Source organism: Phyllostomus hastatus, unplaced genomic scaffold (assembly GCF_019186645.2).
Source record: "Phyllostomus hastatus isolate PE091 unplaced genomic scaffold, TTU_PhHast_1.1 phas_scaffold_46, whole genome shotgun sequence".
Taxonomy (NCBI): Eukaryota; Metazoa; Chordata; class Mammalia; order Chiroptera; family Phyllostomidae; genus Phyllostomus; species Phyllostomus hastatus.
This window is the reverse complement of record NW_025334032.1, coordinates 24,140,535-24,159,690: the sequence shown is the minus strand read 5'-3', so window position 1 is coordinate 24,159,690 and position 19,156 is coordinate 24,140,535. Positions and strand designations below refer to the sequence as shown.

At 37.6% G+C, this 19,156-nt stretch overlaps 1 protein-coding gene across 6 annotated transcripts in view; it reads right to left on the bottom strand.

The window, feature by feature from the left end:
* The window catches only part of NSD3 (nuclear receptor binding SET domain protein 3), a 112,500-nt gene that overhangs the window by 76,350 nt on the left and 16,994 nt on the right, over window positions 1–19,156 (bottom strand). For 5 of the 6 annotated variants that reach the window (XM_045821669.1, XM_045821672.1, XM_045821671.1 and 2 more), the window contains exon 2: window positions 5,187–5,905. In XM_045821669.1, the coding sequence (XP_045677625.1) occupies window positions 5,187–5,861 (675 nt within the window). In that variant the 5' untranslated portion in view covers window positions 5,862–5,905. Of the gene's footprint in view, window positions 1–5,186; window positions 5,906–15,055; window positions 15,150–19,156 lie in introns of all 6 variants that reach the window. The other variant, XM_045821670.1, reaches the window with a different exon arrangement.

The following is a 19,156-nucleotide window of genomic DNA, read 5'->3' as shown; positions in this document are numbered from 1 at the left end:
ATGAAAAATGAAGGCTACAATAAGTGAAATGAAGAAAAATGCACAGGGAACCAATAGTAATGGAATGAAAGCTGGGTCTCACGTCAATGGAGTGGACCAGAAGGAAGAGAGAAGCATACAGTCAGAAAAGAATGAAGAAATAAGAATTAAAAAAAAATGAGGAAAGGCTTAGGAACCTCCAGGACATCTTTAAATGTTCCAACATCCAAATTATAGAGGTACCAGAAGGAGAAGAGGAAGAGCAACAAGTGGAAAACTTATCTTAACAAATAATAAGGGAGAACTTCCCCATTCTGGCAAAGGAAACAGACTTCCAAGAAGTCCAGGGAGCTCAGAGAGTCCCAAAGAAGTTGGACCCAAGGAAGAACACACCAAGGCACATCACAATTACATTAGCCAAGGTAAAAATGAAGGAGAGAATCCTAGAAGCAGCAAGAGATAAGGGGACAGTTACCTACAAAGGAGTTCCCATCAGACTGTCAGCTGATTTCTCAAAAGAGACCTTGCAGGCAAGGGGCTGGAAGGAAGTATTCCAAGTCATGAAAGGCAAGGACCTACAACCCAGATTGCTCTATCCAGCAAAGCTTTCATTTAGAATGGAAGGGCAGATAAAGTGCTTCTCAGATAAGGTCAAGTTAAAGGAGTTCATCATTACCAAGCTCTTATTATATAAAATGTTAAAGGGACTTAGCTAAGAAAAAGATAAAAAACATGTATAGTACAATGACAGAAAAATCACAATTATTAACAACCACACCTAAAGCAAAAGCAAACTAAGCAAATAACTAGAACAGAGCCCTGGCTGGCGTAGCTCAGTGGATTGAGCGCGGGCTGGGAACCAAAGTGTCCCAGGTTCGATTCCCAGCCAGGGTACATTCCTGGGTTGCAGGCCATAACCCCCAGCAACCGCACATTGATGTTTCTCTCTCTATCTCTAAAAATAAATAAATAAAATATTTAAAAAAAAAAAAACTAGAACAGGAACAGAACCACAGAAATGGAGAACACATGGAGGGTTAGCAATAGGGGAGTGGGAGGAGGAGAGAGGGGGAAAAGGTATGGAGAATAAGTAGCATAAACAGTAGGTAGAAAATAGACAGAGGGAGGGCAAGATTAGTATGGGAAATGTAGAAGCTAAGGAACTTATGACACATGGACATGAACTACAGGGGGGAAATGTGGGGCGGGTGTGCAGGGTGGAGGGGGATGATGGGGAATAAGGGGACAGCTGTAATAACATAATCAATAAAATATAACAAAAAAGATCTGATGAAGGAAAAAAGATCTGATGAAGGTTTTGACTTAAGTAATGATGTAGTGATGACAAAAAATGAAATGTAGCTAAAGCTAAAAAGAAAGAATAAAGTACAACTTTTATGGCACCCACTTCTTAAGCTTTCAACTGCCCCCCATGTGATAAAACTTTGATTAATTAAAATTCAACTAACAAGAACTTAGCTCTTCATGTCTTTGAAAGAAAAGGGAGGAAGGAAGGGAGAGAGAAAAAGGGAGAGAAGGATGAGAGAAGGGAGAAAAGGATGGCAGAGGGAGAAGGAGGGAGAGAGAGTGAAGAGAGGGAAAGAAACAAGAAAAAACTCTGAATTTTCCCTCCAAATTGAACTTTCAGACAATGGGCTTGATAGTATGTACTTGGCACAATCAATGCCACTCTCTACATCTATACTTACAAATTGACATTCCTTTACCTCAAGACACTGTGAGATCCTGAATAATTAAATACTAAATTATGCTTTCTATGATGTACTAAAAACGAAAATGAACTACAATTCCTTTATTATATCTAACCATGCTAATACCTGGATACAACAGCTGGCTGACAGTTTCAGTGATATAAAGCACAGCAGATACCCAACAAAGACAGAACTGGCTTTAAAATCTCATTGCAAAGTGACTACTAGAAATATCATTCTTGAATTCCAATAAGGCAAAAAATAGGTATGAAAAATAGCCTGTCTTATCCTGCCTCCAATTGCTTCCAGCCCTATTTCTCTTTTGAGATATATTTTTAACTCATTTATCAATAAAAGCAAAAAGTCTACCCTATTAAATAAAACTGGATACTCTCCTACTTGCCAGAGTCTCTAGAGCAAAAGTGAGATGGTCAGCAAGACAGCTCTCGGGAACAAAGCTAAAACCAAATTCAGGTTTTGTGCATTTTTGTGATCTCCAAGGGTCACAGCACATCACATACCGTTTTATTTTAGATGTAGGAACGATACGCTACAGTGGATGTCCCTGCAGTGCAAAAAGTGAACTTCTTTCCTTTTATGTATTCATTTAATTAATAAACAGTCAACATAAGATACTATGTGAGCTAAGTTTGGTGGGGGGCATTTAATAAATGACATAAGAAATTAAAACACATTTCAAAAATCATTTAGTTCCCAAACCTTCATTTTTACAGATTCGTTTTATAGTTCTTACAGAACTTTAGCTATTACAGTTCTGAAGAGCCATACGGTGTCTCTAATCACTCTTGATCTCACTACCCAGTTTTATTTTCTTCCTAATACTTAACACTATCTGAACATATATGCATACATAGTAGAATAGAAGCTCACCAAGTGCTGGCGTCTTTACTTTTCAATCACTACCCTGTTTTCAGTTCTGAGAAAAGTGTCTAGCACACAGTAGGTACTCAATTGATATCTATTAAATTAGTAAATAAGAAAATTATAGAAATATTTAAAAAGACATTGAAATATCACACTGGAACTTGTGAGAGTGTAAAACCAATGGGACCTTGACTCCACAGAAAGATCACATTTGAGCTGTATAAAGTACTGGAACCTGGCTACCATGGAAGTAAACCGTTCTTTGAACATAAGATAAAATTAACTTATTAAGGCATACCAACTGTAAAAGCAGACAACTGTCGATAAATAAATATTTATTTATTCCCAAATCGATGTCTGGAAAACACCTTCAATTCATACCACGTATTAGAATACTAACTAAAAACTCTTCCTTCAAGCTGTAATTGATTTGTTATACGCCTATTATTAAGAAAATTCATACTGAAAACTCAAGAGATATTAAAAACTCCTAGAAGAAAACCTAGAGAGTTACCTCTTTGACATCATTCTTACCAGTATTATTTTTAATATAAATCCTTGATCAAGGGAGACAAAAAAAATAAACACATGGGATTACATCAAACTAAAAAGGTTTTGCATAATGAAGGAAACCATCAACAAAATGAAAAAGACAACTTATTGAATGGGAGAAATATTCACAAATGATACATCCAATGAGGGGTTAATATCCAAAATATATGAAGAGCTGATAAAACTTAACACCAAACAAATCAATCCAATTAAAAAATGGGCAGAGGATCTGAAGAGATATTTTTCTAAAAAGGACATACAGATGGCCAACAATCATATAAAAAGATGTTCAACATCATTAATCATCAGGGAAATGCAAATTAAAGCCACAACGAGATATCAACTCGCACCTGTCAGAATGGCCATGACCGATAAACAACAAACAAGTGCCGGAGAGGAGGAGGCGAAAAGGGAACTCCTGTGTCCTATGGTGGGACTGCACATTAGTGTAGCTGTAAGGAAAACAGTGTGGAGATTCCTCAAAAAATTAAAAATAGAGCTGCCATACAATCCAGCAATTCTACTCCTGGGCATTTATTTCAAGAAAACAAAAGCACTAATTTGAATAGATACATGCACCCTTATATTCACTGCATCATTACTAGTAATAGCCAAGATATGAAAGCAACCTAGATGTCCATCAATAGATGAATGAAGATGCGGTACATATATATAATGGAGTATTATTCAGCAATGAAAAAGAATGAAATCTTGCCATTTGTGACAACATGGATGGGCCCAGAGGGCATTATGCTTAGTGAAATAACGCACACAGAGAAAGACATACCATATAATCTCATATATACATGGACTTTTAAAAGAAAATGTACAAACAAAATAAAACAGAAGTAGACCCATAAATATAGAGGACAAGCTGATAGTTGCCAAATAGGAGAGAGTGGAAGAACAGAAATTTAAAAAATGTTAAAAAAAAAATCATGCCTGAAGGTACCCAAGCTACATAAGGGATTCGATCACAAGATCAGGTGCTCCATAGTTCTTTCCACTGGTGTATGACACCGATTACTATAACAAAGAGTTTGTATAAACAGGAACCAAAAACTTAAATGAGAGCAAGTCTCTAGACGTAACTATCCGTTTACAGGAAATATTGGGGACAGAACTTGTTAAATGACATCACTATGATGTGATCAACAAACTGCAGAAGATGGACAAATACATTGTAAGAAAAAAGCAGTAAGGGTAAACTGTAGATTTAAGAAGTCCTAAGGAAGGAACGTATCTACCAGATACAACATGTGGTCTCTGTCTAAATCCTGATTTAAACCAATCAAATGAAAAGCAAGATTTAAAAAAAAAATTCCAGCAGCATGCATCTTAAGTTACGTAAGAAAAATGGCTTTTATAAAAACTCCACTTGAAGTATTAATCAATACATATGAAAACAAACTTCAATTTTAATGAAGAGTTCCTCTATTACTTCAGGTTATTTTGTAGCAAACACGTTAGTAATGAGTGCTAAATCCAGAATCTACTGGCAAAGGTGGGTCTAAATTAATAAAAAATATAATAATTAGTCTTGGCTGTGGTGGCTCAGTGGACTGAGTGCCAGCCTGCAAACCAAAGGGTCTCTGGTTCAATTCCCAGTCAGGGCACAAGCCTGGGTTGCAGGCCAGATCCCAGTAGGGGGTGCACAAGAGGCAACCATACACTGATGTTTTTCTCCCTCTCTTTCTTCTTCCCTTCCCCTCTCTCAAAAAATAAATAAAATCATTAAAAACATATTAACCATTTTCTCTTTGCCTTTTCTATTCAACTCTAGAAACAAGTTTATTAGAAGCAAATAAAAATAAAGTTGAGGGATTAGACAAAGAAACATAAGAAGCAAGTTCTTAGTCCCACATTTTAAAAATACTGCTTCAGTTTAATGAAGTAACAAATATTTTCTCAGCACCTATTTATAATATCCAAAGCTCCTTGCTAGGAATTAGAAGAAGTTATCAGAAATATTTAAAGAGATGAAAACTGAAAAATATCTCTATGACTTCCAGTAAATGTGAAATATTACAAAATTTCTCAAAAAGTGTTTCAACTTACACTTTGTTCCTCTGGTTCTAATTTGGGGATTTTGTGTGACTTGCGCTCTTCAGATCTAGATGAGTCATGCTTGTTGCTTTTTTTCCTCTTTTCTTTTCTGCTTTCATGCTTTGACTTTGTGTGCTCACTTGCCTGTACTTCATTTAAAAGGTCTCCACAAAGAGAAGACTCAAACAATTCCCTGCCATTCTGGATAGTTTTGGTTATTTTTAGTTTAATTTCAGGTGAGCCAGTCTTCTTTGGAATCACAGTCTGTGGTACCGAAGGAGGAGGTGGTAGCTGTGGAGGAGAAGGTTTTTCCAGAATTTCATGTGGTCTTGTGTTTGAAATTTCTGAATGGTAATAGTCAGGGGGGCTAAAGTTTCTAACTGCACCATAACCATTGGCCGATCCATTGGGATACTGATTATAAGACGGGTATTTGGTTTGAGTTTCATACATGCTGATTGATGGTGGATAGCCATTTGTGAGTGGAGGAAGATCTTCTGTTGTAGGTGCGTACTGAAAGCCTTGCTGCAAGGTAGCTTCATATGGTGTATGGCCACCATCTTCAACAATGTCACTGTTGTTATCAAAGGCATCCTCCTGGCGGATGTTGGCGGAGTCAATGAGTTGAGGTGGTTGCTGAATTGTGTTTCCCATGATCCCTTGCATGAAAGAGAAAGAGAAATCCATTGTTCTGCTCCAGCATCCTTAACTTTCCCTTTCTCTCATCGGGCCTAAAGTTTTAAAAGAGAAAATTAAAAGGTGTTAATATCCTCACAAGTGAAAAGCTAATTAATTGAAAAAGGATTAAACTAAAATATTCTGAACCAGCCCTGTCTGGTGTGGCTCAGTGCACTGAGTGCTGATCTGAAAACCAAAGGGTCACTGGTTTGATCCCCAGTCAGGGGACATGTCTGGGATGCAGGCCACACCCCAGTTGGGGGCTTGGAGAGGCAACCACACACTAATGTTTCTCTCCCTCTCTTTCTCCCTCCCTTTCCCTAAAAGTAAAAAAAATTAAATCTTCAAAATATTCTGAACCCAATTTTCGTATCCAGATATGCAGAGACACTAAATGTTTTTAAAACAGGTAGCCAATATAATTGTGTCACAGGACAAACACTTTTTTAATCTTAAATGCTTATATGCTTAAAACTCAATTACCTTCACAATAACTCTAGTAACAAATTTCATCCTCTTTGCAAACATGCAAAATAGTTTTCTGCTTCCCAAGTCAGAGATTATCATTCTTATGTTAAACCTGCTATTTGCAATATACCATATTTTTCGGACCATAAGATGCACCTAGGTTTTAGAGGAGGAAAATAGAAGAAAAATTTTTGAAGCAAAAAATGTGGTAAAATATTTAATAACATAATATTTCACCAATGTAAATGTAAACAGAACTCAACAGCTGCATTAACAACCATTATTCCTCCCAAATTGGCGGGTGGGCGTGGGTAGTGCATCTTATAGTCAGAAAAATACAGGTAAGCACAATGGACATACATAAATTAGGTCCCACAAAGCTTCCTTTAAATCATTCATGTTCTATCCAGTGGTTCTTTTTGTTATTACAAACATAATAAAAGTTATCGCAAGTACTTTAAATGCAAAAGTATAAATGCCTATTGCTCTCCCCCTTCATCATCCCTATTCTTCTGTTACGAATAAGTATTGTAAACATCTTGCCAGGTATTCTTCCAAATCTTTCTTCATATACTTACATGTAAAATTCTAAAAATTAGGGTTATTCTGTGACATCCTTATTCAACTTAAGATATCCTAGATATCGTTCTACATCTACATGCATAATTTTCATATATACATCATTCTTTAAATGGTTGCACTGGAAACAACTATGGTATCTACCAGAATGTATTTAACTATTTGTGTTCTAAAATTCATTTAGTTGTTCACAATTGTTTGATATCATGAACAGGTCTACAAGAGATTTTTTGAAATTGCATCTTTGTACATACACGTATTCCTGTGGGACAGATCTGAAATCTTGGTAGATACTGAAAACTGTTCTGTAGGCTGTACTACAGCACTTTTCACTCACACCAATAGTGTGTGAAGATGTCTGGTTCTCTATAGTCTTGCAGAATCATCTGGGATACTTCTATAAAATGTGTATGTCAAGGTCTATCTACCGATCCATCTGATTCAAGAAATCTGGGGTGAGGGCTAGAGCATGAGTATTTTAAGACCACATTCTAGGTAGAATTCTGATACAAACCCTAGTTTGAGTCACTGCATTATAGTATTTGAATTGTAGTCATCGCATTATACTCTTACAATTACTGCATCCTCCTCTAGGAGATGCCTAGAGATGCTCACGTCACGTAAGAATGTTATAATACAGATAAGCATCTGTTAGGAAATGCTTTAAGACCACTCTGATTTGTCTCCACATCGCAAGACAGAGGATTAATGGACAGTCCAGATATTATTTTGATAATCCCAAAAACGTTTCTTCTAGAAAGCTCTAAGGCAGAGGGGATTTCACTACTGTATGAAGTCTTATGAACTCATTGTACCTATCTGGAACACTATGAAGAAGGATTCTGAGACTACAGCTCAGTTCAATTCTGTAACTGATTAATAATGTCTACTATCTTGCCCTGACTGGTATGGCTTGGTTGGGTGTTGTCCCACAAAGGGAAAGGTCACCAATTCAATTCTCGGTCAGGGCACATGATGGGGTTGCTCGTCTGGTCCCTGGTCCGGGCATGTAAAAGACACAACCAATCGATGTGTCTCACTCACATAGATGTCTCTCTCCTTGTCGTTCTCACTCCCTTCCCCTCTCTCTAAAATAAATCAATAAAATATTTTTTTAAAATTACAGGTTTAAAAAACAATAATGTCTACCATCTTGGTTCTAGTAAGATTTACCATAATAAGACTAATAACCCAAAATAGCAAAGGGAAGAGGAGGGGGAAAAAAGGAGATAATATACTTTTAAAGGTGTACCCAATTAAACAACTGTGGTTTATTCTGTGGTTAGCAAATGGAAAGAATTTTAGAAATTCTAACATTTCAAACAAATGCATACAAGAAATCAAAATGCTCATACTGCTCTTCAGTGGGACAGGGGGTGGAAGGTCTCAGAGAGCACTCTCATTTTTTATCACCTACTCTGGGCTAAGCACCTTATACATTTCCTCATTGAATTCTCATAACGACTCTGTAAAATATGCATTGTGACTCCTGGTTCATAGGTAAAAGAAACTGAGTTTCAGAGGGATTAAGTGACTTACTTAAACCATAAAGATTTAGGAGGCAAAATTAGGATTTGAATCTAAGCATGTTTGACTCTAAAGCCTATGATTTTTACCACTATACAACTTCCGCTTCCCTCAGCTACAAGTTGTAAGAGGCTTCAGCTATTCTATACTAATAACCTCCAACACTTAAATCATGCTTACCATATGCCAGAAACCATTCTAAATGCTTTACGTACAATACTACATTTAATCCTCCCAACAACCTTCAGGTAGATATTAATATTAGTTCCCATTACAGAAGGGGAAACAGAGAACAGAGAGGTTAAGTGACTTGCTTAAATGCAAAAGGCTAGTCCTTATATGACAGAGCTGGGCTATAATCAAAGCAGTCTGGTTTTGGCATCTGTGATGCTAACCAACATACAATACTGATAACATTGATGTTAGAAATCATTTCTTCATATGTAGTTTTAAGAACTGAAATATTACCCTGTGTTAACCCTTGGAAAAAATGTATAGCTCACAGACACAAGAAGAGTATACCCTAAAAGTCTGTAAATACACACGGGACAACTATACAGGTGGAACTCAAAAGTTCTTTAAACTTCCAAATTGAACACAAGTTAAATATTGACATTTGACATGCAACCTGTATGTTTGGTTCTTATTCCTGTCATAAACAAGATCAGCTTCCAGCTAAATCCCCCAAATTGTACAGAACTGAACTGAATCTCAGAATGAGAAAACAATCAGACCAATCCAAAACGTAAAACATTCTCTCAGACAACTAGCCTGAGCTCTTCAAGTAGCAAAGGTGGAAAGACTACTTAGTTTTTAAAAGACAAGATTTAGACAACCTAATTCAATGCACTAACTTTGATTAAATCCTAAATTTAAACACACACCCATAGGTAAAAATACATATAGTTTGGAGAAAACCGAAAAATTTAAATATGAGCTGGCTACTGCATGATGGAGCCACTGATTTCAGGGGCGCGTTCACAGTGTTGTAAGAGAATGCCCACGCTGCCACTGTCAAGTGCGACTGGAGCCACAACTTGCAATGGTTTAGGGCTTTAAAGTACACGCACCTAGAGCAAAACAAAGGAGGCACGATGTTCGAAACTAGCCAATCCAAGTGTGGACTGTAATGTTCTTTAAACTTTCTTAAAGTTTTGAAAATGTGAAAAATAAAAAATTGGGGAACTAAATAATTTGATTAGGGGAAAGTGGTAAAGCCTGCATTAAATCCTGACACCATACTTAGACCAACTAAGCTGAATGGCCCACACTGTTCAAATTACTATAAAGGGAATAGAGCCTCACTTTTTCATATCATCCCTCCAAATAATAAAATAATGCAATCAAGATAGCAGTTTTGGTCATTTTTTTAAAAAAAGCTCTGTTAGGACTATAACTAAATTCCTTTGTAGTGATTCTGATAATCACTGGAGTCTGGGAGCCAGCCTCCCACAGCAGACAGGCTGCCTGACATCACAGTTAACACTTTCCAGCACTAGGGGGCTCTCTAGTGAGCAGAGGCTCAGAATCAAATTGCCGGATCCAAAACCCACATCCAAGGTTTACACTTGAGGCAACTTTCAATCTCCCTAAATCTGTTTCCTTCTCAAGAAACTGTAGATACATACTTGGAACTTTCTGTTTACCTTGGGTTGTTGCCAGAATTAAAATTAATCTGTGAGCAGTACTTCAGACAGTGCCTAGGTATAGTTAGAGCTCAATACCTATTGGCTATTATCATCGAGTGCAATGCTGGGCAACAGATTTTGTGAAAAACTTGAACTCTGACCTAAAGGCATTTACAATAGTATAATAGACTAGAGAAGATTTTATGGGCAGGACTTATAAAATAGTAATGAACACTGTGGAACAGGAGGTGACTAAGAATTAAACAGGGGACTTCCAGTCAAGATGGTGGTATAGGTAAACACAGCTCGCCTCCTCACACAACCACATCAAAATTACGACTAAATTATAGAACCACCATCACTCAGAACCATCAGAAACTGAGTTGAATGGAGTCTGACAACTACGGAATTAAAGAAACCACATCCATCCAGACCAGTAGGAAGGTTGGAAACATGGACTAGGCTGGTCCCACATCCACATGTGGTGGATAAAAATTCGGGAGGAATGTCTTGGGAGCAAGGAGTCCCAGTCCCACACCAGGCCCCCCAGCCCAGGGTTCCAGTGCTGAAAAGGTATGTCCTCAAAACTCCTGGCTGTAAAAACCAGCAGGGACTGAGTAGGTGGAAGAAACTTCTGGAGTCCCAAGCAGTTCCTCCTAAAAAACTCACAAACTTACTCAGACTCAATCCCTCTGAGCTCCTGCACCAGGGTAGCAGCTTGAAAGATACCCGTGGCATTCAGGGAGGAACTGAAGTATCTAGCATCAAGGTGATAGCTTAAGGACAGCTTTCTCCAAGACTGAACGGTGGGCAGCGGCCATTGTCCCTTTTCTGAACACTTCCTCACAGAGCTGGCAGGCAGGTGCCATATCTGAGACTCCATCAGCTTGGCTAACACTGTTTGTCCCACCCTGGGGATCCCCTGAGACTCTGTCCCACCCAACTTACTAGCCCACCCAAGCTGTTAACAGGGCCTTTTTCATATGAATGGCTGGTCTTGACTCATGCTTCAAAACTTCCTAACTCCTATCAAACAAGCAACAGCCAACCTCAGTGAACCCCCAGGGCCCGTACCTCTTGCTAAGTGGCCCCAAGCTTAGCAATAGCAGCAGCCAGTCTAGATTCACAGCTTGTCTTTGCCTGGGAATCTCCAAGCCAAGCACAAGTAACAGCCATCTCAGATTGCTTTATAGCCCAGTCAGGGTGGCCCCAAGCAAAACACAGGTGTGGGCTGACCTTGGCCTGCACCACCTGGAAAACTCCAGAGCCTATGCACTCAGTGGACAGCTACAGACCACAGTGGAGCACCACCACCCTGACCTTGCACCACAGAAGACAGACGTTGGTGATCAGTGGTCACAGCCAGTCCTTGCAGCTGACTGGCCTGGGTAAATCCTTCCTGTTGACCTGCCAACAAAAATCAAGGCTCAACTACAAGAAAAGGGTGTACTCAGTCCACGTGAAGGATGTATTTCAAGTACCCAGCTTGGGTGATAGGGGAGACTGTGCCACTGGACCCTATAGGACACCTACTACATTAGGCCATGCAACCAAGACATGGACTCAAAGCAGCTCTACTCAGTACACAGAAACAAACACAGGGAGGCTGCCAAAGTGAGGAAACAAAGAAACATGGCCCAAATGAAAGAACAAAACAAAGCTCCAGAAAAAGAACTAAACAAAGTGGAGATAAGCAATCTATGAGATGCAGAGTTCAAAACACTGGTTATAAGTATGCTCAACTAAACCACATAAAAAAGATCCAGTCCTCAATGATGTATTCACTAATTGAAATAAAGAACAATTTACAGGGAAACAATAGAGTGGATGAAGCCAAGAATCAAATCAATGATTTGGAACATAAGGAAGCAAAGAATGACCCATCAGAACAACAAGAAGAAAAAAGAATCCAAAAAAATAAGGATAGTCTAAGCAACCTCTGGGAGGTTTCAAGAGGTCCAACATTCACACCGTAAGGGTGCCAAAAGAAGAGAAAGAGCAAGAAATAGGAAATCTATTTGAAAAAATAATGAAAGACTTTCCTAATCTGATGAAGGAAATAGACATGCAAGTCCAGGAAACACACAGAGTCCCAAACAAGATGGATGCAAAGTGGCCCACTCCAAGACATACCATAATTAAAATGCCAAAGGTTAAAGAAAGAGGATCTTAAAAGCAGCAAGAGAAAAGTAGATAATTACCCACAGGGGTGTTCCCATAAGACTGTCAGCTGATTTCTCAAAAGAAACTTTGCAGGCTAGAAGGGACTGGCAAGAAGTATTCAAAGTGATGAAAGACAACGACCTACAACCTAGATTACTCTATCTAGCAAAGCTATGATTTAGAATGAAAGGGCAGATAAAGTGCTACCCAGACAAAATAAAGCTAAAGGAGTTCATCATCACTAAACTATTATTATGTAAAATGTTGAAGGGACTAATTTAAGAAAAAGAGGAAGGTAAAAAATATGATTGTTAAAATGGCAAATATATAAATATCAACAATTGAATCTAAAAACAAACTAAGCAAACAAGCAGAACAGAAACAGAATCATAAATATGGAGAACACTGGGATGGTAGTCAGTGGGACGAGGGCTAGGGAAAGGGGGGAAAAGGTGAAGGGATTAAGAAGTATAAATTGGCAGTTATAGAACAGGCAGAGGGATGTTAAGAGCAAGTATAGGAAATGGAGAAGCCAAAGAACTTACATGCGTGATCCAGGACATGAACAAAGGAGGGGAGATTACCAGAGGGAGTGGGGGTGCTGGGTGGAGGGGCGCAAAGGGGAGAAAATTGGGACAACTGTAATAGCACAATCAATAAAAAATAAAGTAAAATAAAATAAAAAATAACAACAAAAAAGAATTAAACAGTGTTACCGTTATAACAGACATTTGAGAAGAACAATGTTCAATAAGAAAGCACTTAGACCATGCAAGACAGGCAGGATGTGGATTTAGGTGTTTTTAACCCATTAATTTTAAAACCACTTAGCACAAGGCACCAAATACTCTCCTACCTTTGTCTTTAATAAGTCCCTGATAAAGATGGCATAGAGTGGTACCTCGGTACTCATTGTTAATTCATTCCAGAACTCATGACAAGAGCTGAAAGTGACAAGGACCAATCTATGAAGCATCTTCTCCTGCAGGGTGGTGTCGTGACTCATACAAGTTCTAACGACTGTGACAAGTCCTGAGCAAGCGCCCAGTATGGAAACATTTTTTTCTCATCAAAATGCAATGACCACAGGGTCTGACAAGTTCTGAAGCTGATGAGTACCAAAGTATGACTTTATATTATTTTTTTTGTATAACTAAAGTAATAATAATGACTAACACCTAGGACTTACTATGTATCAATACTATCCTAAATACTTCACATTTGTTTTATTATTTTATTCCTCATAATACCCCTTTGAGGGAATACTATTACTACCCTTATTTTACAAACGAAAAGTGAAGGCCAGCAGGATTAAGTAACTTGCCCATAGTCAGACATCTTGTTAATGGAGGAGTCAAACACAGGTACTCTATTGCAAAGCACTGGCTTGTTAAAGTAAGTTCATTTCTTATAATCCCTAAGTATGTAAAGTGAATAGCAATGAAAGCAAAATATCTGCACTTTATACCTCACACTTCCTCAGAGCCACTCCTCTGAGCTAACGATTTGGTGGGAGACCACATAATCATCATAACAGTCTTCCACCCAGTCTAACATGTACGTCCAAGCAAATAAACCCCCCAAAGGCAAGTAACTTACAACGAATTCTTCCTCTGACCACTGTTTCTAGATTTTTAAAAGATAAATCAATCAATACATACTTTTTCTTAATTTTCTTGAAGCTGTCTATAAACAGTTTTAAAGAAAATTGAAAATTGTCAACTGAAGATTTAAAGCCATTATTTTCCAACTTATTCATGAGGCAAATGATCATAGAAAAGTTTACAGAATCCTTAAGTGAAATCTTAGAAATTAAATTTAAAGGAAAAAAGGCATTTCACATGGGTCAGATGAACAGCGTGAGGCTATATGTACCAATTAAGTATTCATATCTTAAATGCCTAGTTTAAGTCTAGTTTAACAAATTCTCAAAATGAACAATTCTATTTGGTAGACCATATATATTGCTGGATTCTGTTTTATAGAATTACATGCTCTACTATATATACTTACTTTTCTATGTTTAACGTCAGTCTCTTCTCCATAAGAAAAAACTTTATATTTTTTATACAACAAAATTCCTCCTGTTATCATTATTCAAGCTTTTGAAATCAGAAATGGTTCTAAGTTGTCATATAAACTGCCTATTTCTGTTTCCAGACCCATCTACCCCTTATATACATTCTTAGGCTACTTAATTTATAAATCTAACCAAAACACTTTCCTTATTAAAATTCTTCGATCATTCCTAGAGAAAGTATGGAAGGCCCTCCAAGCAAGGTCTCTACCTCTGTCTCCACCTCAAGTCAGTTCTGTACACTAGTAATGTTCAATTACTGGGAACTGCTGTACACACTGTGATTTTATACCACTGTGTCTTTCTACTAGTGCTATCTCTGGTGCCCAATATGCCCTTTGATGTATATACATGTATATTTTTTGGCTTGACCTTTAACCATCTTTTGAGCTCAAAAAGTCATCTCCAAGAAGTAGTAACTTAAGCTGTAGGCTAGTCTGAGTAACCTTCCTGTGTTATTAAGATACATTACACAGGACTCTTAGAATTAATTATGAAACAACCTGTTTATGTGGTTTTCTTAAGAGCAGGAAGTAATTTTTTTCATCCATGTTCTCCAGAAACACAAAGCCAACGCTCAGAGGAGAGGTTTAAGGAATCTTTTAAACTGAACAATATAAACTTAAGGGAGTTACTACATATAGATGAAACACTTTAAAGAGCTGTTGAGGATCTTTCCACGGAGAAGGAAACAGAATATACATGCAGTTCAAGTCTCCTCAGGTAATACCCTCCGCAAACTCTGACTGATGACTGCTTACCTGACTACTGAGATTCTCCTTAGTCCTGGGCTAACCACGAAGGCTTAAAGCACCAAGGAACTGGCATGCAGTCAAATGAATTTCCAGGGAGAGTCTATTAACCCAACGAAAGACCAAAAGATATAAAAAACTCCGTATAAGCATATATTGTAAATCTGAAATTCAGAACGTGAAAGCATCCAACATAACATTTTCTGTCATAGTTAACTGAATTGTCAAGAATATCAATCTTTATTTTCCAAACCTCTTCTATTACAATCAATCATACTAAAATATATAATCAATAATACTAAAATGCCAAGCATACTTGATATATCAACATTAGACTTTTTACAGCTAAACAGTGAGTAGAATATAATATGGTTTCCACAATAGAGAAGAAGAGGGCAATCTTCCTTCACCCCAGGATAAACAAGGGATCCAGATGTTTCTTTTTGTGAACTGTTCCAAGAAACATTTCTCATGATTTATGATAAATCCACAGTCTGCATGTGTTTCTATAGCAACAGGAATAGAAGGCATGCACACAGTCTGCAGTAATGAATCAGCTATGCTGGTTCTTGAAAACCTGGCATTTTTACTGTTTGAAGATTTCTGTGGTAAAACGTTTAAAAAGAAAAATGTAAGACATACTGTTGAAAAATTAGAGGGTCATTTTGTTTTAAAGCAAAAAATCTAAATTCAGTATATAATGGCAAGCTTAAGCATACATTCTTTGAGGTGTAACAAGATAAAACTATCAAATATATTAATGCACTCATTTCTAACTGAATGATCACTTAATGTTTGAAAATCAGATCCTGTATCAAAACAAATTTAGTGCCTACACACACATCCCCCCGAAAAACTTCTTCAGCCATGGCTCATCTTTAATGATTGAATACGAAGATGTTGTGATGACAGATTCGAGGGAGATTTTCATTTTATTATTTTCCCCTCAAATCTACACAAAGAAAATAATGGGAGGGAGGAGTTAACTTTTTAAAAAATATGGTCCATTATTTTCAGTACATAGGTTATCAAGAGTGAAAGCAGAGCCTCTTTAAAAAAAAAAACAAACTTGAAAACGATGCTTGAACTGTAGGAAAAATGCTAAAATCCCCTAATCCAGAGTTTTAAAAGAGACTCCTTTCTTTTTGATTCTGTGTTCTATTCACATTTTAACTTAATTATCTGATCAGAGTGATCTGTATTGCCCATTTGGCTTTCATAATTTAAAAATTAGTTAATTGATAATAGTGCAGTAACAACAGTGTATTGTTGAAAAAGATTAGAGCTATGTTATTCTACTCTATCATACCTATTTAAAAGTGTTAGCCATTCATCCTTTATGGAAGTAAGGAGCTAAGAAATCAGGAAAAGGCTGAGAGGCAGCAATGGAGGAAAGGTCACCAAGAGCAATGATGTGTCATTAGAGACGGAGGCTAAGTTTATTCATACCTTCATATTCCCAATTACAAGGTACAAATGTGAAAGGTGGACAGGGAAGAAGGCTGATAGGAAAAAAAGTGATTTATCTGAAATATGGTGTTAGAGGAGAACTCTACAGATACCCTGCACCCCCAGAAAGACAACCAGTTGCATCCTACAGTGAACTAAGCTCGAAACATGACTGGAGGCAAAAATGACAAAACAGAAGGCATCCTACTTTGCGCACATCGTGAGAAGGCAGGGTTCCTTGGAAAAGACAATACTGCTGGGAGAAACAGGAGGCAGCCGGAGAAGAGGAAGACCAAGTTTGAGATGGACTGGCTCCGTCAAAGAAGCCACAGGCATGAGTCCACTGGAGCTGAGCAGGGCCGTTCGGGACAGGACGGGGCATTGTGGACACCACTCATTCCCTCAGAGAGTCGCCAGGAGTCAGAGCTGACTCAATGGCAGGGAAACACACGCACAAGAGATGAATAATTTTAAAGAGCCCAAACACACACATTTAAAAATCAGCAAACAAAAATTGCTATTAAGGATGAACAGGATGCAAATTAAGGATGCAAATTACACTAAAAAAAATTCTTCCATCACAAGCCTTTTTACAGTTTAACAACAACAGTAAAAAAATTGGGTGCAAAGGTGAGGGTTATGGAAAAAGAAAATCAACCACTTGGTTCTAAGAACTTGACCACACCTCTATACTACCAAAAAGGAAATCAACGACAACGTTTGCCTTTTATTCACTAAAAGCAGCTAAAATCGATAGCATCTAACCTAGCTCTGCTCCACAGAAAGAGCAATAACTGAATTCAGTACCGTGACTACACAACTCTATGTCAATCTTTCAAACAAAATGCATCCTACTTGGAAGTTTTTGTCGAGAAAATATAAACAACTTCACAAATGGAAGTGGCTGTTCCATTTGTCTTTAGTTTATCCTGCGAGGGAACAAAAACTGTATTCGATTACAAGCTCTACTATTTTATCCACAAACAAAAGCAAGTGCTTTTCACACCATCCAAGTGTTATTATACAGTCGGTAGTTACAGCTATCCATAAAAGTTTTAATAACCACAGTGGTATAAAAGCTAATTATTTGACTAAAATTTGAGCATTTCCCCCCCAAATTTGTTAAATTCCCATAGTAATGCAAATGATTGGACCTCTGACTTTGAGGCCGTTAAATAATGATACTAACTCTAGAGGTACTTAACAAATTTTTAGTTTCCTTATGACTTTTTAAATAAAAATTGAGGATGTCAAGTTTGTAAGGTTTGAAACTTTTGAATCATTTAAAGAGGTGTACTACATTTTGGTTGAGGCTAACCCTTTGAAAGACCAATGCTATGGTTTAGAGGAAAATATTTTCTTTTCTGAACTATTTTTCAGCAATTATATTAATAAAATATAAATTCTCCAAGTGACACAAAGGGCTTAAGAGTACGTTAGATAAGTGTTTTAAATTAGTAAACCTTATCTGGGTATCTTGACTTAAAGGTACTTTCCAAGGTAGCCTTTTAAAAAGAACTCTAGGCTGCTGACTAATTTCTGCATTGAAATCTACTTGCTTTAAAAGATAATTCAGATGAGAATATATTCCTCTTATATTTTCACATGGTTTTACTCACTTATCCACCCATAATAAAGTAAATCATGTCACTTTTATACAATTACTGACAACACGCATCCAAGTCAGTGTTCTCACTGCCTATGTAAAAAAAACCCAAAATGTGTCAACAGAAGATACCCTTCTACAACAGGATTTGCTACATGACGCTTGCTCACTAAGGAACTAAGCAAAAGCATAAAACTGGCCACTCTCTTCAATAAGTGAAAGAGAAGTAAAATGTGAATGACATGCTTAAGCAACGAAAGCAAAGCAGAAGTGAGTCTTGTTGGTACGAGCTCTTCTTTTCCCCTACTAAGGCACTGTATTTCAGTGATACTTTCTAAAAGACACAGTAACATTCTTACAGCATGCCCTGCTACTCTATCAATTTTACTCAATTTAAATAAGAATGCTCTCACAAAAGGCTACCTATTGTATATTTCCACTTATACAAAAGGTCCAGAACAGAAAAATCGGTAGAGACAGAAAGACCCCAGCCTGCCAGGGGCTGGAGGAGGGAGGGGAGGAGGATGACTGCTACTGAACCCGGGATCTCTTCTGGGGGCAATGAAGCCACGAAAAGTACACTTTAGAGGGGTGAATTGTATGCATATGGATTACACCTATTTAAAAAAAATGCTCCAAAAGAAATCAAGTAAGCAGTTACATATGTTTCTCAACAATAAACTGTACAATATCTGTTCAAAAATTAATGGTTTAAACACACACTGAATGTGCTCACAATAGCCCCGGCTGGGGGCTCAGTTGGTTGGAGCATTGTCCTGCACACCAAAGGGCTGCGGGTTCCATCCCTGGTCAGGGCACACACCTAGGCTGCAGGTTTGTAAAAAGCTTTATATTTACAAAGCCACAGTAATTAAAATATGAGGTACTGGTAAACGGGCAGACAGTACAGCAGAGTAAGACCCCAGACACAGACCAAGCCTATATAACTTTAGCATATTAACAGGAGAAGCACTACAGACTGCTGAGGAAAAAACAGATTTAAAGAATGGTACTTGGGAAAATAAATGGCTTATCTATATAGAAAAAAGAAAATG